We start from the raw sequence: 16,725 nt of genomic DNA on the forward strand, positions 1-16,725 counted from the left end.
GGACTCACCTGGCACCGCCGGTCCGCCGCTCAAAGCCTTCCCCGCCGCTCCGCGCCGCAAACGCCAGCGGGCCCGGAACGTCTCGCGCACGGCGCCGCGCCCCCATCGGTCTCCTGTTCCGGGACACCGACGCGCGTCGCCGCCAGGGGGCGCTGTCGCCCGCGGCAGGGCGCGAGCCCGGGGGTGGGGGGGGGTGTCTACCGTATTTACCAGAGCGCGGCGCCGCCCGTGCCTGCCGTACTTACTGTGGTTAACTCGCCCCCCTGAGAATATCTACTGTTTTCAATTCACGTTAAATATTTTATTCAGGGAAGCTCCCAGAGCGGAATTTTGGCCGCGGCAGCGCTGGCCGCCGCTCGCTTCTGGCCGTGGTCAGGTGCCCTCAGCCAGCAGCACCCCCGGTGCCTGCTCAGCCCAGCTGTGGCCGCCGCCCTCACCGCCCTGCTCCGCCGGGAGCGGCTGCTTTGCCGCCGTCCGTGTCCCGTCCCGGGCTCAGTGTCCGCCCCTCCCGGGTCCGTGTCCCGTCCCGGGCTCAGTGTCCGCCCCTCCCGGGTCCGTGTCCCGTCCCGGGCTCAGTGTCCGCCCCTCCCGGGTCCGTGTCCGTTCGGGCTCCGTGTCTCCTCCCGCCGCCCAGGGGAGGAGCGGAGCGGGCCGAGGTGGCCGCGCTGTCCCGCCCCGCCCCGGCAGGTGAGGCGCGGGCGGTCGGCAGGTGCGGCCCCGCTCGGCTCCGTTCCCGCTCCCGTTCCCGTTCCCGCTGCCGCGGCCCGGCCATGGCGTACCGGGAGCTGGTGCGGCGCTGGCACGAGGCCGTGCGGGCGGCGGACCGCGGGCACTGGGACGCTGCCCTGGACGCCTTCGGCGGCATCGCGGAGCCTCCGGCCAGGATCTGCTTCAACATGGGCTGCGTGCAGCTGCTGGCCGGGCGGCCCGAGGCGGCCCTGCGGGTGAGCCGGGAGCGGGGGGATCCCGGGCGCGGGGGGATCCCGGGAGCGGAGGGATCCCGGGAGCGGAGGGATCCCGGGAGCGGGGGGATCCCGGGAGCGGAGGGATCCCGGGAGCGGGGGGATCCCGGGCGCGGGGGGATCCCGGGAGCGGAGGGATCCCGGGAGCGGGGGGATCCCGGGCGCGGGGGGATCCCGGGAGCGGAGGGATCCCGGGAGCGGGCGGCTCGGTTCCCCGGGTCCGTCTCGGAGGGAATGATGCTGAAACTCGATCTGGAATCCGGCGTTTCGTGTCCGGCGGGAATGCGAGCCGGGATGTTGAAGGGTGAACGGTCGGCGGAAAAGGTTTAGCAGAGTGAATCTCAGAACAGTGAAAAAGGTGGAAGTTAAAAAGGCGGGTGTGACTGTCGAGGACAGGGTTCAGTGGTGAGCTCAGTGATGCGAGTTGGACTCGGTCTTTGAGACCTTTTCCAACCTTAATGATTCTGTGATTCCATGGTTCTCTAAATACTATGGAAATCCAGATCAGTGGGCAGAATCATTTTGAAACAAGATAATAGAGAGTACTTAAATTAGATACTGGAAACTGCATCTAGCAATGTACCTTAAGTTTTGTTAAAGCTAAATCAGTTAAAATCCTGTCCTTTAGGTGAACTTAGCTCATTATCATGTGAAAGCCACACCTCTAAAGCTCAGCCTGCCTGATTCCAAGAGAAGACCTCAACCCACTGGACATACAGAGTTGTTGTAGCTTTAAATCAAAGCAGGAAAAAGATTGTCCAATAGTTGTTCTGTGGGTGTGGGTTTAGACACGACATGGGTGTATTTTGAAAGTACAAGTACGTTACTTGGCAGTGGAGACTGCCAGAACAAAGCTGCTGTGCCAGAAAACCACTGTCCTTGGGAAGGGAGAGGAGGTGCCCTGAGGAAAAGTCTTTTTTGTGACAGCACCTGGTGTGTCTGCACATCCATCCATCCATCCATCCATCCATCCATCCATCCATCCATCCATCCATCCATCCATCCATCCATGTCCAGCAAGGAGATGCAGATAAACCTTTCCTCAAACCTTTCCATGTGAGGAGGAGCTGAGGCTGTGCTGGAGGGGCCGGGGCAGCGCTGTGGAGCCCTGGGCAAGCAGCGGCTGTTTGAGACACAGTGACCACATGGCAGTGGTGCCATGGGGATGAGGGAGAGAGCTCAGGAGAGATTTCTGAGCCCCAGCCAGGGGCACTGGCTGGGAAGAAGCTCAGCTCTACTTCCGTGTGGATCAAGGGTTGGTTGTTATTTCAGTTGTGGCCCAGGGAGGCCGACATTCCAGCACGGTGTGGGGTCACAGGGACTCCCCTTCCCCTGCAGTGCTGTCCCAGGGCAGGGAGGGCAGGCAGGGCTGGGCTTACAGCCCTTGTTATCCCCACAAGGTGTCTGCAGTGGCAAGGGAAGGAGCACACCCCTGATGCTGTCCCAGGAGGACTCCTGGCTCTCCCAGCACGCTGAACCATGAGCTAAATCACCTCAAGCACTGCCTGGTTTTAGCTGGGGCACCGAAGCAGAACTACTGACTTAGAGGCCATTGTGAGAAGCCCTGCAGCTTCCTCCCTCTCACCTTTCCTCACCTCAGCCTTCCCCAGCCTGGCCAGTCGTGCTGCTCCCACTGGCTTCAGGCTACAGTTTTCCCATTTTAAGAAGCCAGATGGCCAATGCAGCTCATTTATGTCCAGTCCATTGTAGCAAGGAGGGGTAAAAGCCTGAAGCTCAGCTCACACAGAACCAAGACCTGAAGGATGGCTGGGAGCTGTGTCAGCCCTCGGGCAGGAGCCCAGGGGTTGCCTCTTTGAGGGACATGGCTGGCTGGGTGTGTGTGCCCAGGCACTGACAGGATAGATCCCAGCTGATCCCTGCCTGTGTTTTTCTCCTCAGGCATTCAATAAAACCATTGAGAGGGACAATTCCCTGGCTGTGGGCTACTTCCAGAGAGGGTTTGTCCACCTGCAGCTGGAAATGTGAGTGAGGTGCACAGCCAGTGCAGTCTTTGGTTCTCTCCTTTCAGTCCTGCTTTATTCCTAAACCTAAATGATTCTTTGATTCCAAAATTCACTTCTTCCAGCAACCTTACAGGGTTCACAGGGTCTGCTTTAGCCTTGGAAACCTTGTCACAGGTCAACAAGTCTTGTCTCGATAAGAGCTGCACAACTCTGGGGCTCCAGGGGTGGCTGACACATGACATTGCTGTCCCTACACACAGAGACCCGTGGATGCAAGGCTGCCACAATGTTATGTTGCCATTCAGATTTTCTCTGGAAATTAAAAAAATATAATTGTGCTGCTTGGTGTGTCTTTACACGACACACATGAGTTTGGCCTTCCTAAAAATGCAGCCTGCACACTCTCCTGCCAGCAGACTTCAGGGGCCTGATCTCAGTCTCACTGACAATATACTGAGGTCGCTCTAGAAGTGTCATGGGATTGATTACTCATTGTTTCCACAGTTAAATCACAGTGACATCCTCCTCAAGGAGCTGGGTGAAGTATTTTACAGATCTTGTCTTACCTTTGAGCTCAGTTGTTGTCTTTCCTGTTGATTTCCACATACTTCCCAGACCTTAATCTCCACAAAAAGTCTGTCTTTATTTCTGTAAGGGAGTTAAAGTGAGCAGTTCTGGCTTCTCCAGGAGAGAGGCTGTGCCTGGGGTTGGTGGAGCCCCAGGCAGGGCTCTCTGGAGCTGCTCCAGCAGCAGCAGAAGCAAACATGCCCCAAGTACAGCCACTGCAGGGGCAGCACAGCTGGCAGCTGCCTCCTGCCCAAAGAGCTGATGGCCTCCAGCCTCCAGGGCTCTCTCCTTCATCAGAAGCTGCTCCCACCCCCAACACCCACTTGGGCACTTTCTCTTAACCAGGTGCCTACTGCACAGCCATTCCTGGGCCCTTCCTTTCACTGCCTGCAGCCTCAGTGGGCACCCGCTTGGATTTCAGTTGCATAGCTGGTGTAAATTCAGACCAATACCCTCCTTATCCACAGAGGTTCTCTAAATTTCTAAATGTTGAGGTTCTAAATTTCGAGTTTCTCAATTTTGATGTTCTGGCCATGTGTGTGCCCTCTCTGGTCCTCATCAGTCAGGTTCCCAGCCCTCAATCTTCTTGGGACACGTGCTGGGACAGGCAGGGAGCTCCCAGCAGTGGGTAACCTTGGTTCTTTGTAACACATCTCAGGTGCAGCTCTCCTTGCACAGGCTGCAGAGCAGAACACATGTTATTTGCTAGTGTGATTTTCAAGCTTTTTAAACAGTGTCTAGTTTTAGGCTCAGTTTCTTGTGTCACCTCTGCATTGCAGGTATGAAGAAGCTCTCTCTGACTATCACATGGCCTTCAGTCACCTAAGAGAAAATCCCTTCATTGATTACAAGCAGCTGGGGCTGAGGCACATCCTCTATGCCTGGGAGGTGAGAGTCAGCCTGGCTCAGCAATCCTTCCCCACTCTTGGGGGGTGTCAGTAGCAGGGATTAGAGACCTAAGACTTTTCGAAGAAAGTACATGAGAACTGTAAAAATATTCTGCTTGCACTTTTTAAAAAGTAACTTAATCATAAAAGTTGTAAACCAACATCATCTCTGGAAAGTTTAGCAAATTATGCAGTTTGAAAAGTAAAATTGTTCAGAGCAGGTGCACAGGAATTTCTGTATTGAAGGGTTTTTATTTTCTCTATATGTAGACAAAGTGGTGGCTGCCCCATCCCTGGAAGTGTCCAAGGCCAGGCTGGACAGGGCTTGGAGCAACCTGGTCCATGGCAGGGGTGGAACTGGGAGCTTTAAGGTCCTTCCCAACCCAAACCAGTCTGGGATTCTGTGTAATATGTACACTTGGATGTAAACACACATGGAAGTTTAGTGAACTCCTTAGCTCTCAGACATGTTGACAGATGAGAACAGAGCTGGTGCAAAATGTAGGCTGTAGGAAAGTCAGGTGCATGAAAGCCTCTTTCCAGCTGCAGCAACTGATCTTAATATTCCCTCTGTGCCTGAACTCACACCCCATGCTCAGGCTGTGTTTGTAATTCTTCCTCCTGCACCTCTTACTGTCACACAGAGCCAACCTGCCACATCCTGTTCAAGAAAGCTCAAAGGCTGAACTGATTGTACATTTTTGCAATATTTGGACATATGTAAAGGATTCCTAGAAACTGTCCTTTACTGGAAGGGTTCATTTTGTTTTCTCTGAGTCCACATGCACAGATTGAAAAGCAGATACAGGAAAGAGGATTTAACTCCTTACTTCCGTGAGAGTGAGGAGTCATTGTGTAACTCCAGCCAAGCATCTCAGCCATTTTCATGCACCTTATACCTGGCAGGAGGAAGCTATCCTTGGCATCTGTGGTATTACCCAACCTCCCTGGCTTTAACAGCTTCAGTGCCACAGCACTGCCTTCTCTTGGAAATGAGCAGTTCCCTGGGAAAGGGGCAGGGCTCAGGAGTGTCCCTCCCCTGGTGGGGCCCTTCCTGGTGTGGACACACAACCCATTACTCCAGGCATCACCGGGACATGTGCTGGCCCTCCAGACTTGGGATCAACATCCTGATTCAGCTGGAGCTCATTCTTACCTGGAGCTCATTTTCCAAAATACACAAACAACATCTTGCAGCAGAATTGTGCCATCAGCTTTCCCCATGCATGGCCTCTCATGTGCTGCAGCTGATCTCCTCGTGGGATATACATGTGTGGTTTGAAAACCCAGAAATATTTGCCTCTTGCAAGGCTGTGACACTTCTGACTGAGTGAGAACTGCTGCCTTGCCTCCTGAGAGGGCCTGTCCCTGCAGTTCTGTACATGCTCAGTGTTGCCATTCCCCACACTCCCAAACAGAGTCTTCTACTGCCATGGCTAAGGAAGTAAAGGAAAAGCATCCAATGAGCTCCAGCTTGTCCTGCTTGTCCTGAGCAGGGCGTGCAGCCAGGTACACACCTCAATTCCCAGCTGATAACCCTATCACAGGAGATAAGGAGCTGTCTGACAGTGCTCTGGCTGTGGCCCAGCTGGCCAGTGACAGGCAGAGATCTCCCACTCTCAGTGTAGACCACAGCTCTCCAACACCCCATCTGCAACACTCCCACAGCCTGCTCTTCCCCAGGAACAGACTGACATGCTGCTGAAGGGTGACAAGCTACAGCTGACAGTTTGCACATTCACAGCCCACTACAGCATGAAATAGTTTCAGTTAAGTTATTTTGCAGTGACAGGGAGTCAGGATTACAAAAATCATTATCTAGATGCATGCAGAAAAACACCCAAGGAAAGCTTCCTGGCCTTTTGGATGCTGGAAGGATCAGAATTAAACAGTGTGCTAGCAGAGTCTTCACCTGCTGTCCTCCTGTCTCTCATCACCCTGACCAGCAGCTCCAGCACACCCAAGCTTTTGTTTTTCCTTTCTGATTGTGAAATGTTCCCAGCTATGCTGTTGCTGAACTCTTGGTGCTTTAGTGCTTGTCCCTCTTTCCTGGCTGAGCTCAGGAGGATGTGTTGGGTGTCCCTTGGTCTTGGCCCTGAGTCCCTTCCCTGTGCCCACTCCAGGTGCTGTACAGCACTGCAGCAGTGCAGTGCCACCTGCAGCAGTGGCAGGAGGCCAGAGTCACCCTGGAGAAGGCTGTTGTGTGGAGACCTGAAAGAAGAACAGCAGTCCTGGAGCTGGCCCTGGAGCGGGTGCAGGTACGGCCACATCTGTGAGCTCCTGGGAGTGTGCTTTGGGCTTCAGTTCAGGGATGTGTGCTAAAAGTTGTCATTTTAAGTGTTCCTGACACCTGCATGTTCCTGCCATCCCTCCACCTGCTGGGCCACCTGCTAGCACAGTCTAAGCCATTTGTACATGATTCTCTGCCAAACCAGGGCTTCAGGTGATCAAGGAACCCCACCACCCCCAGGTGCTTCACTGCCCAGAAACACCATAGTGAAGGATTTTGGGATGACCTCTGAGGCTGGGGACATGGCTTCCTGGTTCATCGTGTTCAGGAGCTCAGTTCCACTCCAATAGGTTCCATTTGTACTTGTCCTGCAAAACCAGTTTCCTTGTGCAGTGTTTCAAGTGCAGAAGCCCTACAAGTGCAGGTCTGGAGAGTCTCCCTTTTCATGGCACTGGCTGGCTTCTTTTGAGTCCCTTTGGCCTCAAGAACAATTGGTGGCAGCTCAGATATTAATGTCAATCACTTTTAGAGCTTAAGTAGGGCGTGAAAGTGTTTCTAGAGCTGCTTCTAAGTAAAAGTTTCCTGTTAGACTCCTTTATGATGTGAAAACATTTGCAGATCTCTGATTTACTCTTCCTGAAGGATTCATTAGTTTGCTACCTTCATATTTTTTAAGAGATTCATACTTTGTTTTTAATCCAGTCATCTCTTCTGCATCACATTTGTGCTTTTCAGTGTATTATTTATATTTGCTATTAGCACGCTACTCAGTGGCTGAACAGAAAACATCTGAAGTCAAACGGAAAACATCTGAAGTCAAACAGAAAAGCTGTTCAGAAGATTTGTTTGATAAACCTTCCTGCACTGCCCCCCTTCGCACACACCCCATGCCAGCAGTGTCAGTCCTTGCCTCCACAGTGGGGAGGGGCTGCTGAGCTCTCAGTTTGCTCGTGCTTTTGTGGAGCCTGAGTGGCCTTTGTCAAGTTCACAGCTGAGACTTTTGGCCCAATGTCTTCCTGGAGCTGCTCTTGCACACCTAAGCTGTATTTGCTTTTCAGGGCTCTGATGTTTTGTTCAGTGCGAACTGATGGCTTTTCCTTTACCTGCTGTCCCCACCCCAGGACCACCTGTTTTTAGAGCCCATGCTGGTTCCTCTCGGGGAACTTTTCAGACCACGAAAGAAGGAAGTTGAGCAGCTGGATTCAAAAGATTTCCTGGGTAAACCCAAGGTAACAGGCACGTAATTGTCACAGTTAACAGCGCCAGAAAAAAATCTTGCCCCTGCCATCTCCAGAGAGCAGTGCTGTGTGGGCAGCCAGAGCAGGATGGGCAGAGCTTACAGCCAGGCCAGGCAGTTGGGACACAGAAGCCAAAATTCGTTAGAATTGCTACTCCTTCTACCAAAAAATACACTTTGGCTATAAAATACCTTCCAAGTCTTGATCACTTAAAGTCTGAAAGGGCTGAGCAGGTACTCTGGGAACCCATGGTTGCCCTTTTGCTGATAATGATGTTTTTAAGAGGGGCTTGTTGTCCCAGCATGTTGCTGCTCAGTCCTGCATTCCCAGGCGGACAGGTTGGCACTCAGGGAACAAATGCTTTGTCATATCCCTTAATACAAGGCAGCACAGAATTTCTCTGTCCCTGTCTGTGACCAGTGTAGTCAGAACAGAGAGCTCCAAAACAACTAAAGGAAAGTAATAAATTCACATACTTTTAAAGAAACCTTGGAAAGACTAAAAAACTGGGACACAAATGGTTGAGGTTGTATTGGGAATCCAGCTCTGCCTCTCCCACTGCATGTACAGGTCCACATTTTGCCTGACCTTGGGATGCCAGAAGGAAATGGGTCTGAGCAGATAATATTGGATGAAGTTTGGGGGTCTCTTCGTCCAGCCTAGATTGACTCACTGCTTTGTTCTCCAACAGGTCATCTCATCCATCATTCCCAACGATGAGTACATTGGCTTTGAGCCTCTCAGGCCTCAGGTGAGGACAGGGTTGTGAAAGGAGGAATGGAGCTGTCATGGAGCTCCAGAAAGAGGATCAGATCCGAACCACCAGGGAAAGGAAGAGTGGACTCTTGGTAAAACCAGTGTAATACCAGCCTGGATCCATCCAGGCTCAGCACTGGCTGTAAGGGACTCAGTGATGGGAATCTCCAGCCCCTTGAAGATGCATTTTTCGCTCTTCACCATGTCAAAACAGCTTTGCTGTGCTCAGCCTGTCTCTGCTCATCACTTCAGTAAATGTGTCAGTGTGAGCACAGCTGCCTCCCACTGTACTGGGAGTTCCTTGGAACCAGGGGAGGGGAAAGAGATTGTCTTACATCCGGATGAGATAAAGAGGGAGGGGAAGGAAGAGAAGGCACATCCTGGTAAGGTGTGGAGCAGCAGACTTTTTCTGGGTGGTGTGGAATGACAAATGGAGTAAGAGTCAGGAGGTGAGATGGCATTGCTGGTGTAGGAGGCACTGTTACAAACAGATCCTGTTGTTTCTCCCACAGAAACAGGGCTTTTATGAACCCAGTGCTGATGCTCTGCGGTGAGTGTTCAGTCCCACCTTGGTCTTACCCTTCCCTCACTACTGTTCAGAAAGTCTTTTATTCTCTGGCTTATTTGTGTGAAGACACTGAGGGATCCATAGCCTCTCTGACCAGGGGTGAAGTGAATGACAAACATACAAAGGCTGCAAAGGATGCTGCAGGTCCCTGGCATCTCTGCAAGAGCCTCTAGGCAGTTTGCAGGACTTGATTCAATGGTCCTGGGAGACTGGCATGGATCGTGGCATGCCTGGGGAATGGAAGCAGACGGAAGTTGTGGGACCTGCCTAGGTCTGTGGCAGAGGGTGCTCAGCTTTTCCATCTTAATTCCGAGGACAATTCCAAATACTCACTACCAACCCTAGTGTCCTGAGCCAAAATTATGTTCAAACCCCAAGAAAGTAATTTGTTTTGGTGATATCGCACCAGCAGTACTTCAGGGCTGTGTCGAATAACTATTTTGATCTTGACATTGAACATAAGTACAATGCAAATACAGCTGCATTTGGCAAATCAATGTTTCCTAAGCCCCTTTTGTTCCCAGTTGGAGCGAAGAGCAGCAATGGAAATCCCGATTTCCCAAGACCCTCACCCTGCAGCCCGTGCCAGCTGGGGCCGGTGCAGTGCGCTGGCTCAGGGCCATCAGCACCGCACCCCAGGCCGCTGCAGCGCCCTCCTCTCCCCGCAGGGATGCCGAGTCCGGCTACCACCGAGTGCTGTCCCGGTACCGCCCCGAGGAGCCGTCCGCGCCCGAGGTGGCGGCCGGGAGCCTGGTGTTTGTGCTGGGCAGAGCGGCAGACGGCTGGGCCACGGCCATCCACGACGGGCAGGTGAGGGACACGGCCCCGAGGGTGCTGAGGGACACGGCCCCGAGGGCAGGGCAGGGACACGGCCCGAGGGCAGGGAGGGACACGGCCCCGAGGGCAGGGCAGGGACACGGCCCGAGGGCAGGGAGGGACACGGCCCCGAGGGCAGGGCAGGGACACGGCCCGAGGGCAGGGCAGGGACACGGCCCCGAGGGTGCTGAGGGACACGGCCCGAGGGCAGGGCAGGGACACGGCCCGAGGGCAGGGACACGGCCCGAGGGCAGGGCAGGGACACAGCCCGAGGGCAGGGAGGGACACCGCCCCGAGGGTGCTGAGGGACATGGGCCCGAGGGCAGGGTGGGGACACGGGCCCGAGGGCAGGGTGGGGACACGGGCCCGAGGGCAGGGACACAGCCCCGAGGGCAGGGAGGGACACGGGCCCGAGGGCAGGCTTAGCCACAGCCGCCCTGAGCACAGCCCTCAGGAGCTGCTTCCCACACCCCCCAGATTTCCTGACACTGGGCTCTCACCAGTCTCTGCCATTCACCTCTGTAGATCCACAAGGATGGCTTCTGGGCTCTCCGCCGTAGGAGATCCTATTGTGGAGTTGTAGGATAGCAGACCTCACCAAGGACCACCATTTAGAGTAGGATTTATCCCCTGAGAGCTCTGATGGAGCTGAGGAGGTGGGCTGGTCCTTACCTGGTCTGTAGTGCCTCTGTTGAATGGACTTTGGGAATGTTTGGGGCGGGTTTCAGCTGTACAGGCAGGTTTTATGGATGGCTCTAGGGAAGTCCTAAGGACTTGGAGCCCAGCAAATCTGACATCTTCCTGCAAGCCAGGGAGCTGTAGTGTAAACAGACTGAATAGAAACAGATAAACACAACATGGAAAATCTTTTGTTGGCAGAAGCCATTTCTCACCTGTCTAGTTCACTTTTTGAAAGAGATGTTGTAAACCTGCATTAGGTTCAGTGAATGTATTACCTGCCTATCTTTCAAAAAAGTCACAAAATTCTTCATAAGACTACTATAAACCAGTGAGGTGTTTGAGCAATTGAGGCAGTGCTCTGAGGACTCGTAAAAGTACAGAATTAAAAGTTGGGTATAAATGAACAGGTTTTTCTTCCTTTCATTTTTAAAAAGAAAGGATGTTCCCACAGCAGATCCTCTGTGACATAAGCATTTAGCATATTCCTAAGTGCTATAGGAATAGGGGGAGAGCCTGAAGCATCTGGAGCTAACAGGAACAGTTACACAAGTATTTGGATGTGGTGGTTGACTGCTCAGTGAAGTGCCAGGTGAAATTCAATGTAGAAAAAGTAAAAACAGACTCTCAACAGAAAAGGAAAAAAAGCATTGTAAGCAAAAAATTGCAATGCTCAGTTGAAATGAGCAGCAGTGATTGTCAGAAGACACAGAAATGCAGTTGGACTGGTATCCCTGGGCATCCTTGATGCTCTCTGCCTGAGCTCTGTCTTGGGAGCAGGGGGTTTGGTGGGTGTTTGGTCTGTTCCACTGCAGCCACTCCAGCAGCAGCTCTGCTCCCAGCTGGAAAAGCTGCAGAAGGATCGTTGGATTTTGTCCAGCAGTTTGTGAGCACTGAGCACTTGGGTGGCTGGGGGTGACCCCACACATTCGTGTGGCCATAGGGTGACAGGCAGTGCTGGGGCTGGCTGGGTCACTGGGCTCCTCTCTCTCACCCTGCTCTGCTCCGTGTCCCTCTGCAGAAGCTGCACATCCCGAGCTCTCTCCTGGAGCCTGCCTCAAGGATGGATAAATGGGTGAGCTGGCAGCCTTGCAACCAGGGGGAAGGAGGGACCAAGACATACATTTGGGACATTTATCTGTAAGATTATCACAGGATAGGACAACTCTGTAACAGAAACGTAGAGTATGAAACACTGAGTCTATTGATTGAAGACCAAGTGCTCTTGAATGGGAGCAACAGAAGAGTTAGGAGTAGGAAAAATCCCTTTGACTCGGGAGAACTTTGTCTCTCATCTCTACCACAGGCATAGCCACACATTATCCCAATCATTTTCCATCTGAACCCAGTGTGGAAGGGCCCAGTTGAGCCCCATTTCCTGTGAAGGAGTTTTCAAGCACATGGTTGTTCTGATGTTGCTATGATTTTTTTAGTTCTCATTTTTCCTCCTCCAAATGAATCCCTGGTACACACTTGGGTGTTTGCTCCATGGATGTGTCACTGTCAACCAGCCCAAGTGGGGGAGAGCACTCAGCACAGTGTGAGCAGCCTCCTTCTGTTCCAGCACCAACCCAGCAGGGAGCAGGGTGCCAGGGAAGTGTCCCCAAACCTCTGCCCTCGAGAGCCTGATTGCTCCACCTCATCCAACCATTCAATGAGCAGCTCTCCCTGGGGTTACACCCACAAGTCTGTAGCTGGCTGCAGCCTGTCACACACCAGCCTTGTCCAGGCTCCCATTTTCTGTCCTCTCCTTTCTGATGCTGTTCTGTTGCAGAAGATCAGCACTGGGATTCCCCTTCCTCCTGCCCAGGTGCCTCCCAGCCGCCTCCCCATGAAGCAGAAGCCAGGTAATCCCTGGGCCCTCAGTGGGTGAAGCTGTGCCCAAACCCCACTCTTTAGAGGGCATGAGGAGGTGGTGGCCCCACTGCAGCCACTGCTGACTGCAGGGCTATTCCCCTGCCTTTGTGCTGTTCTTCAGATCCTCCTGGGGAAGAAAATGCCTCTGTCAATGATGCCAATGCCCACATGGACTCCAAGGTGAGATGTTTCACATGCTGAAGCTGGCACAGCCTCAGGAGGCCAGGGCTGGGAAGAGTGCAAGATTCTTGCCCAGAATTCCTGAGCTGCTCCCAGATCACTGGGAAAAAACCTCCTTCCTCTGACACTTTTCCATTCTAAAGGGAGGCTCCCATGTGGCCTTTCCTCCCAGTTTGTGGCCATCCCACCTTGTGAGACAGCCTACGACTGACCTGTTGCCACTCTCTGAGGCACCAGGAGCACCAAACACATCAGAATTCTTGTGCACTTGCTTTACAGTCAACTTTGCAAGAGGCAGTTGTCTTTGAACACCCTGCTGTCCCTTTCCCCCTCTTCCTGTGTCCCATTTTCTGTCGTTATCAGTCTGGATAGCACTGTTAATTTAAATTTGCCCTGTTGGGTAATGTCCTCTGAGGTACTTCCATGCCGTTGCCAGCCCCTGCATGTGATGGTCCTGGAATGGCTCCTGTGACCCTCTGGGAACATGACCTCTGTCCCTCAGCTGTAGGTCAGCTCTGTCACACCTGTTTTTAGGGCTTTTGGGGTATATTTTTCAGGTGTAGTTCAGCCAGAAGGCAACACAACAGAGGAATGTGGCTGCTCCTCTCCAGCTGGCTGGAGGAATTGGGGCCTTGTTCATATAATTTTGGGTTTAGGAGGTACCTGTAAAATCAGAACCAAAACCAGAATTCCTAAGTCACAGGAGGAACATTTGATCCCAGGCTTTGAATCCAGAGTTCCCCTTTGAAATTCAGGTCTGCATTTTGATGATGTTCTACTGCGACATGGCAGCACAGAGATGAGGGATTGTGTCTGTGTCACCTCTCTTGGTATGACAGCAGATATTGTCAGTTGGGTCTGTTAGTCAGTTGTGGTTCTCCTTAGACTGTGAACTTCATAGTCAGGGCAAGGCTCTTCCCCCAGAGGGTGCTGGCACTGCCCAGGCTCCCCAGGGAATGGGCACGGCCCCGAGGCTGCCAGAGCTCCAGGAGCCTTTGGCCAGCGCTGCCAGGGATGCCCAGGGTGGGGCTGTTGGGGGGTCTGGGCAGGGACAGGAGCTGGACTTGAAGATGCTGGTGGGTCCCTTGCAGCTGAGGATACTCTGATTCTCCACTCTGACAGAGCCCGTCTCCCCACAGGTGCCCCCGAGGCGCGGGGAGGCCTCCGCGGGCACAGACAGGCCGGCGGTGCTGCGGCTGCGCTGCGAGTGCTCGCTGCTGCTGCAGGCGGGCGAGGCCCCGGCCCTGCCCGCCCTGCGGGCCCTGCTGCGGGACAGGCTGGCTCAGCAGGCACAGCGGGGCACGCTCAGGTATGGGCTGAGCAGCCCACAGGTGTGTGGGCCAGCAGCCATTCCCCTCAGGACACGGGCGGCCAGCTGCCTCTGGGCTCCTGGGAACATTCATCTGGGGCCAAAACCAGCAAAGGTGTGAGCACACAGTCTGCCTAGAGGGCAAACCTCACCATGGGCTGTGGGTGGGACAACAGCATGATCCCCATGGGGAAGAACATGCTGTTCTTATAATCCCCTCCCAGTACATCAGGGGCTCAGGGAGAGCTGCAGAGGGATTTATTACAAAGGCATGGAGTGACAGGAGAAGGGGGAATGGCTTCGAACTGACAGAGGGCAGGGTTGCATGGGATATTATGAACAAATTCTTTAATATAAGAGTGGTGAGGCCCTGGCACAGCTTGCCCACAGACACTGTGAATTCCTCATCCCTGGAACTCTTCAAGGCCAGATTGGATGGAGCTTGGAGCAACCTGGTGTAGAAAAGATTCTCTGCCCATAGCAGGGGGTTGAAACTAAATTATCTTTATGGCCCTTCCAAACAAAACTGTTCTACAACTCTGTGATTCTGTGGGCCTTGGAAGCCTGAAGGATCTTTCCTAGGAAACTGTACCATGGTCAAGAAAAAGGGGGGAGAAGGAAAAACTCTGTGTAGATGCAGCTGCCACACGTTGGATTTTGTCCCACTCAGCTCAGCCTTTGCAGTAACAAGGATAATGCAGACCAAACTGGGATTCAGGCAGAAGTTCCTGGGGTGAGGTCTCTCTGATTGTGACACCCCTTGGGACACACAGTGGCATCAGGAGAGTTTAGAGTCTTTCCCTCAAGTTTGTGTGGGAGGAGGTGACAGTGTCACTCCCCACAGTGCCATTTCTGCCCGCTGAGCATGTGGGGTGGCCCCATGTCACTGTGCATCAGGACAAGCTCAGAACTAGCCTGCAAAGGGGACTGTAAAGACTGAGGGTGGCAGAGGGCTGGGCTGGCCTCCAAGTTTGGCTTTAAAGGGGATGATTTGCTCAGCATTAATGAACACTTGCAGCTACAGGCTCCTGGATGGCACAGAGCTGGGGACTGTGTTGGGACAGGAGGACCTGGGGAAGGTGTGGCAGCAGCTGACTGAGGGCAAGCTGACACTCTGTTGTCAGGTACGTGGGCTGGGACAAGGTCTCTGCTGGGCCCCAGTCTCTGCTTTGCTTTGCGACCTCTATGCTGCCTTTTTCCTGCAGGACTCAGACTCCCACTCAGGCAGACCTGTTCTCTACCAGATGCTGGCTCAGCACTCTTACCTGGCACAGGGACCAGGGGACCTGGAGTTCAGCAAGGGAGATGTGCTGGATATCCTCTCTGAAGGTAGCTCTCCAGTCCTGCTGCTGGGCCAGGCTTTTGGGGTCTGCTGTGGGGAGGCATTGGGGGAAATGTGGCCTCACCAGTGCTGTCTCAGGTTCATACTCTCAGGAGTTACAGGCTTGCACGGGGTTTTTCCCAGAGTTAAATTCCAGCCATAAAAACTCTCACTAACCCCATTCATATGGGCCAGGGCTCATTCCTGCTCCTTTTTTTAAAATTTTTTTCCAGTGAACGAGGACTGGCTGGAAGGACGTTGCAATGGCAAGACTGGCATCTTTCCCAAATGCTTTGCCACCCAGACCAGCTGTGGTGCAGCCTTCCTATAGCAAACAGGAGCCTTTTCCTGCCTGACTGCACCCCCGGGGTGGGAGACACTCATCCCAGCTCATTTGGGCCCCAGCCAGCACAGCCAGGAGCTCTGCTGTACCTGGACAGGGGGTATCTGCCACTCAGATCCATGGGGTCAGTTCCAGCAGTGATGGCATTTCCCACAGCCTGTTCCCTGACCTGGCATTTTTACCTCGTGCTTGCACTGCTGAAGATGTGTCTGTGAAGAGCAGAGAGCAGGGAGAGGGCTCTGGGGTTTGGCTGTGGGAATTGTCCACGTAGCAGCTCAGGCTGCTGGGTGGGAAGAGGTTCCCCTGGGTGGGAAGAGGTTCCCCTGGCTGGAAGTCCTCATCCCCTCTCCCTTGTAGCTCATGTTGAGGCTGGGAAGGCTGAGCCTCACTCCCAAAGCCAAGGGTGGCTGGCTGGGAGCAGGATCTGAGCCCTGTTCCCCAGGCTCTCAGGTCACATAACCTTATCTCCACCAGCCAGAGATGCTGCTCTTTCAAAAGGCTTTTGGAACCAGTTTGCAGTGGGATTAATGGGATAACACCATGAGTTAAGACCACTGTTTTCTATAGCAAATAGCTATGGACATGACCATTCCTTCACCAGGTGCCTTGGGCACTTTTCTTAAGCCCTAAGGCCAAGGTGGGATCTTGGAGCACAGAGAATAGGCAGTTGTGGAAATCCCCACTGCTCAGAGCAGCTCTGGGTTGTGGGAGAACCCTGGGGAAAGGACTGACTGGGAAGTGCAGTGCTGGGCTTTTGTTGCAAAGGCTGAAAGCCCTGTCCAATTCCTGCAACTGGGCTGGGCTGATCTAAATAAAACACTCAAGTGCCTGGAGCTGAAACCTGTTCTGGATTTGGTGTCTTGACAAAACTTGGCTATGTAACTTGAATATAAAATAAACCCTGAGCCAGAGTTGGCAACTCTTAAATCAACTTCCACTTGTGTTTTTCTGCTGAGATATGCCAGTAAGTATTTTTAACAACAGCTGACAGTGTCTTTGGGAAGAGATTCTGTCACATACTACAAAAATATTGCACATCTTGCACAGGG

General features: G+C 53.3%; 2 protein-coding genes across 25 annotated transcripts in view; one reads left to right on the forward strand and one right to left on the reverse strand.

Annotated features, from left to right (window-relative positions):
- Positions 1–460, reverse strand: part of EXD3 (exonuclease 3'-5' domain containing 3) — a 254,263-nt gene extending 253,803 nt beyond the window's left edge. For 6 of the 16 annotated variants that reach the window (XM_064393452.1, XM_064393457.1, XM_064393464.1 and 3 more), the window contains exon 1: positions 9–392. The gene's annotated coding sequence lies outside the window, so the exon portion shown is untranslated. Of the gene's footprint in view, positions 1–8; positions 394–437 lie in introns of those variants that run through there. The other 10 variants (XR_010348975.1, XM_064393459.1, XM_064393465.1 and 7 more) reach the window with 7 other exon arrangements.
- A 180-nt stretch (positions 461–640) lies between these two features.
- Positions 641–16,607, forward strand: NOXA1 (NADPH oxidase activator 1). 9 transcript variants are annotated; one of them, XM_064393479.1, is made up of 15 exons: positions 641–944; positions 2,862–2,944; positions 4,273–4,381; positions 6,504–6,638; positions 7,732–7,839; positions 8,540–8,599; positions 9,117–9,154; positions 9,841–9,982; positions 11,688–11,741; positions 12,441–12,513; positions 12,645–12,703; positions 13,843–14,012; positions 15,031–15,136; positions 15,218–15,341; positions 15,567–16,607. In XM_064393479.1, exons 1-15 carry the CDS (start codon positions 771–773, stop codon positions 15,662–15,664), a joined length of 1,533 nt encoding a protein of 510 aa, XP_064249549.1. In that variant the 5' UTR covers positions 641–770; the 3' UTR covers positions 15,665–16,607. The 9 variants fall into 9 exon arrangements, with proteins under 9 accessions (XP_064249549.1, XP_064249546.1, XP_064249547.1 ...); XM_064393476.1 differs by having other exon boundaries at positions 15,031–15,341; XM_064393477.1 differs by having other exon boundaries at positions 12,444–12,513; positions 15,031–15,341.
- The last annotated feature ends 118 nt before the right edge of the window (positions 16,608–16,725 follow it).

This window comes from Passer domesticus, chromosome 18 (assembly GCF_036417665.1).
Source record: "Passer domesticus isolate bPasDom1 chromosome 18, bPasDom1.hap1, whole genome shotgun sequence".
Lineage (NCBI taxonomy): Eukaryota > Metazoa > Chordata > Aves > Passeriformes > Passeridae > Passer > Passer domesticus.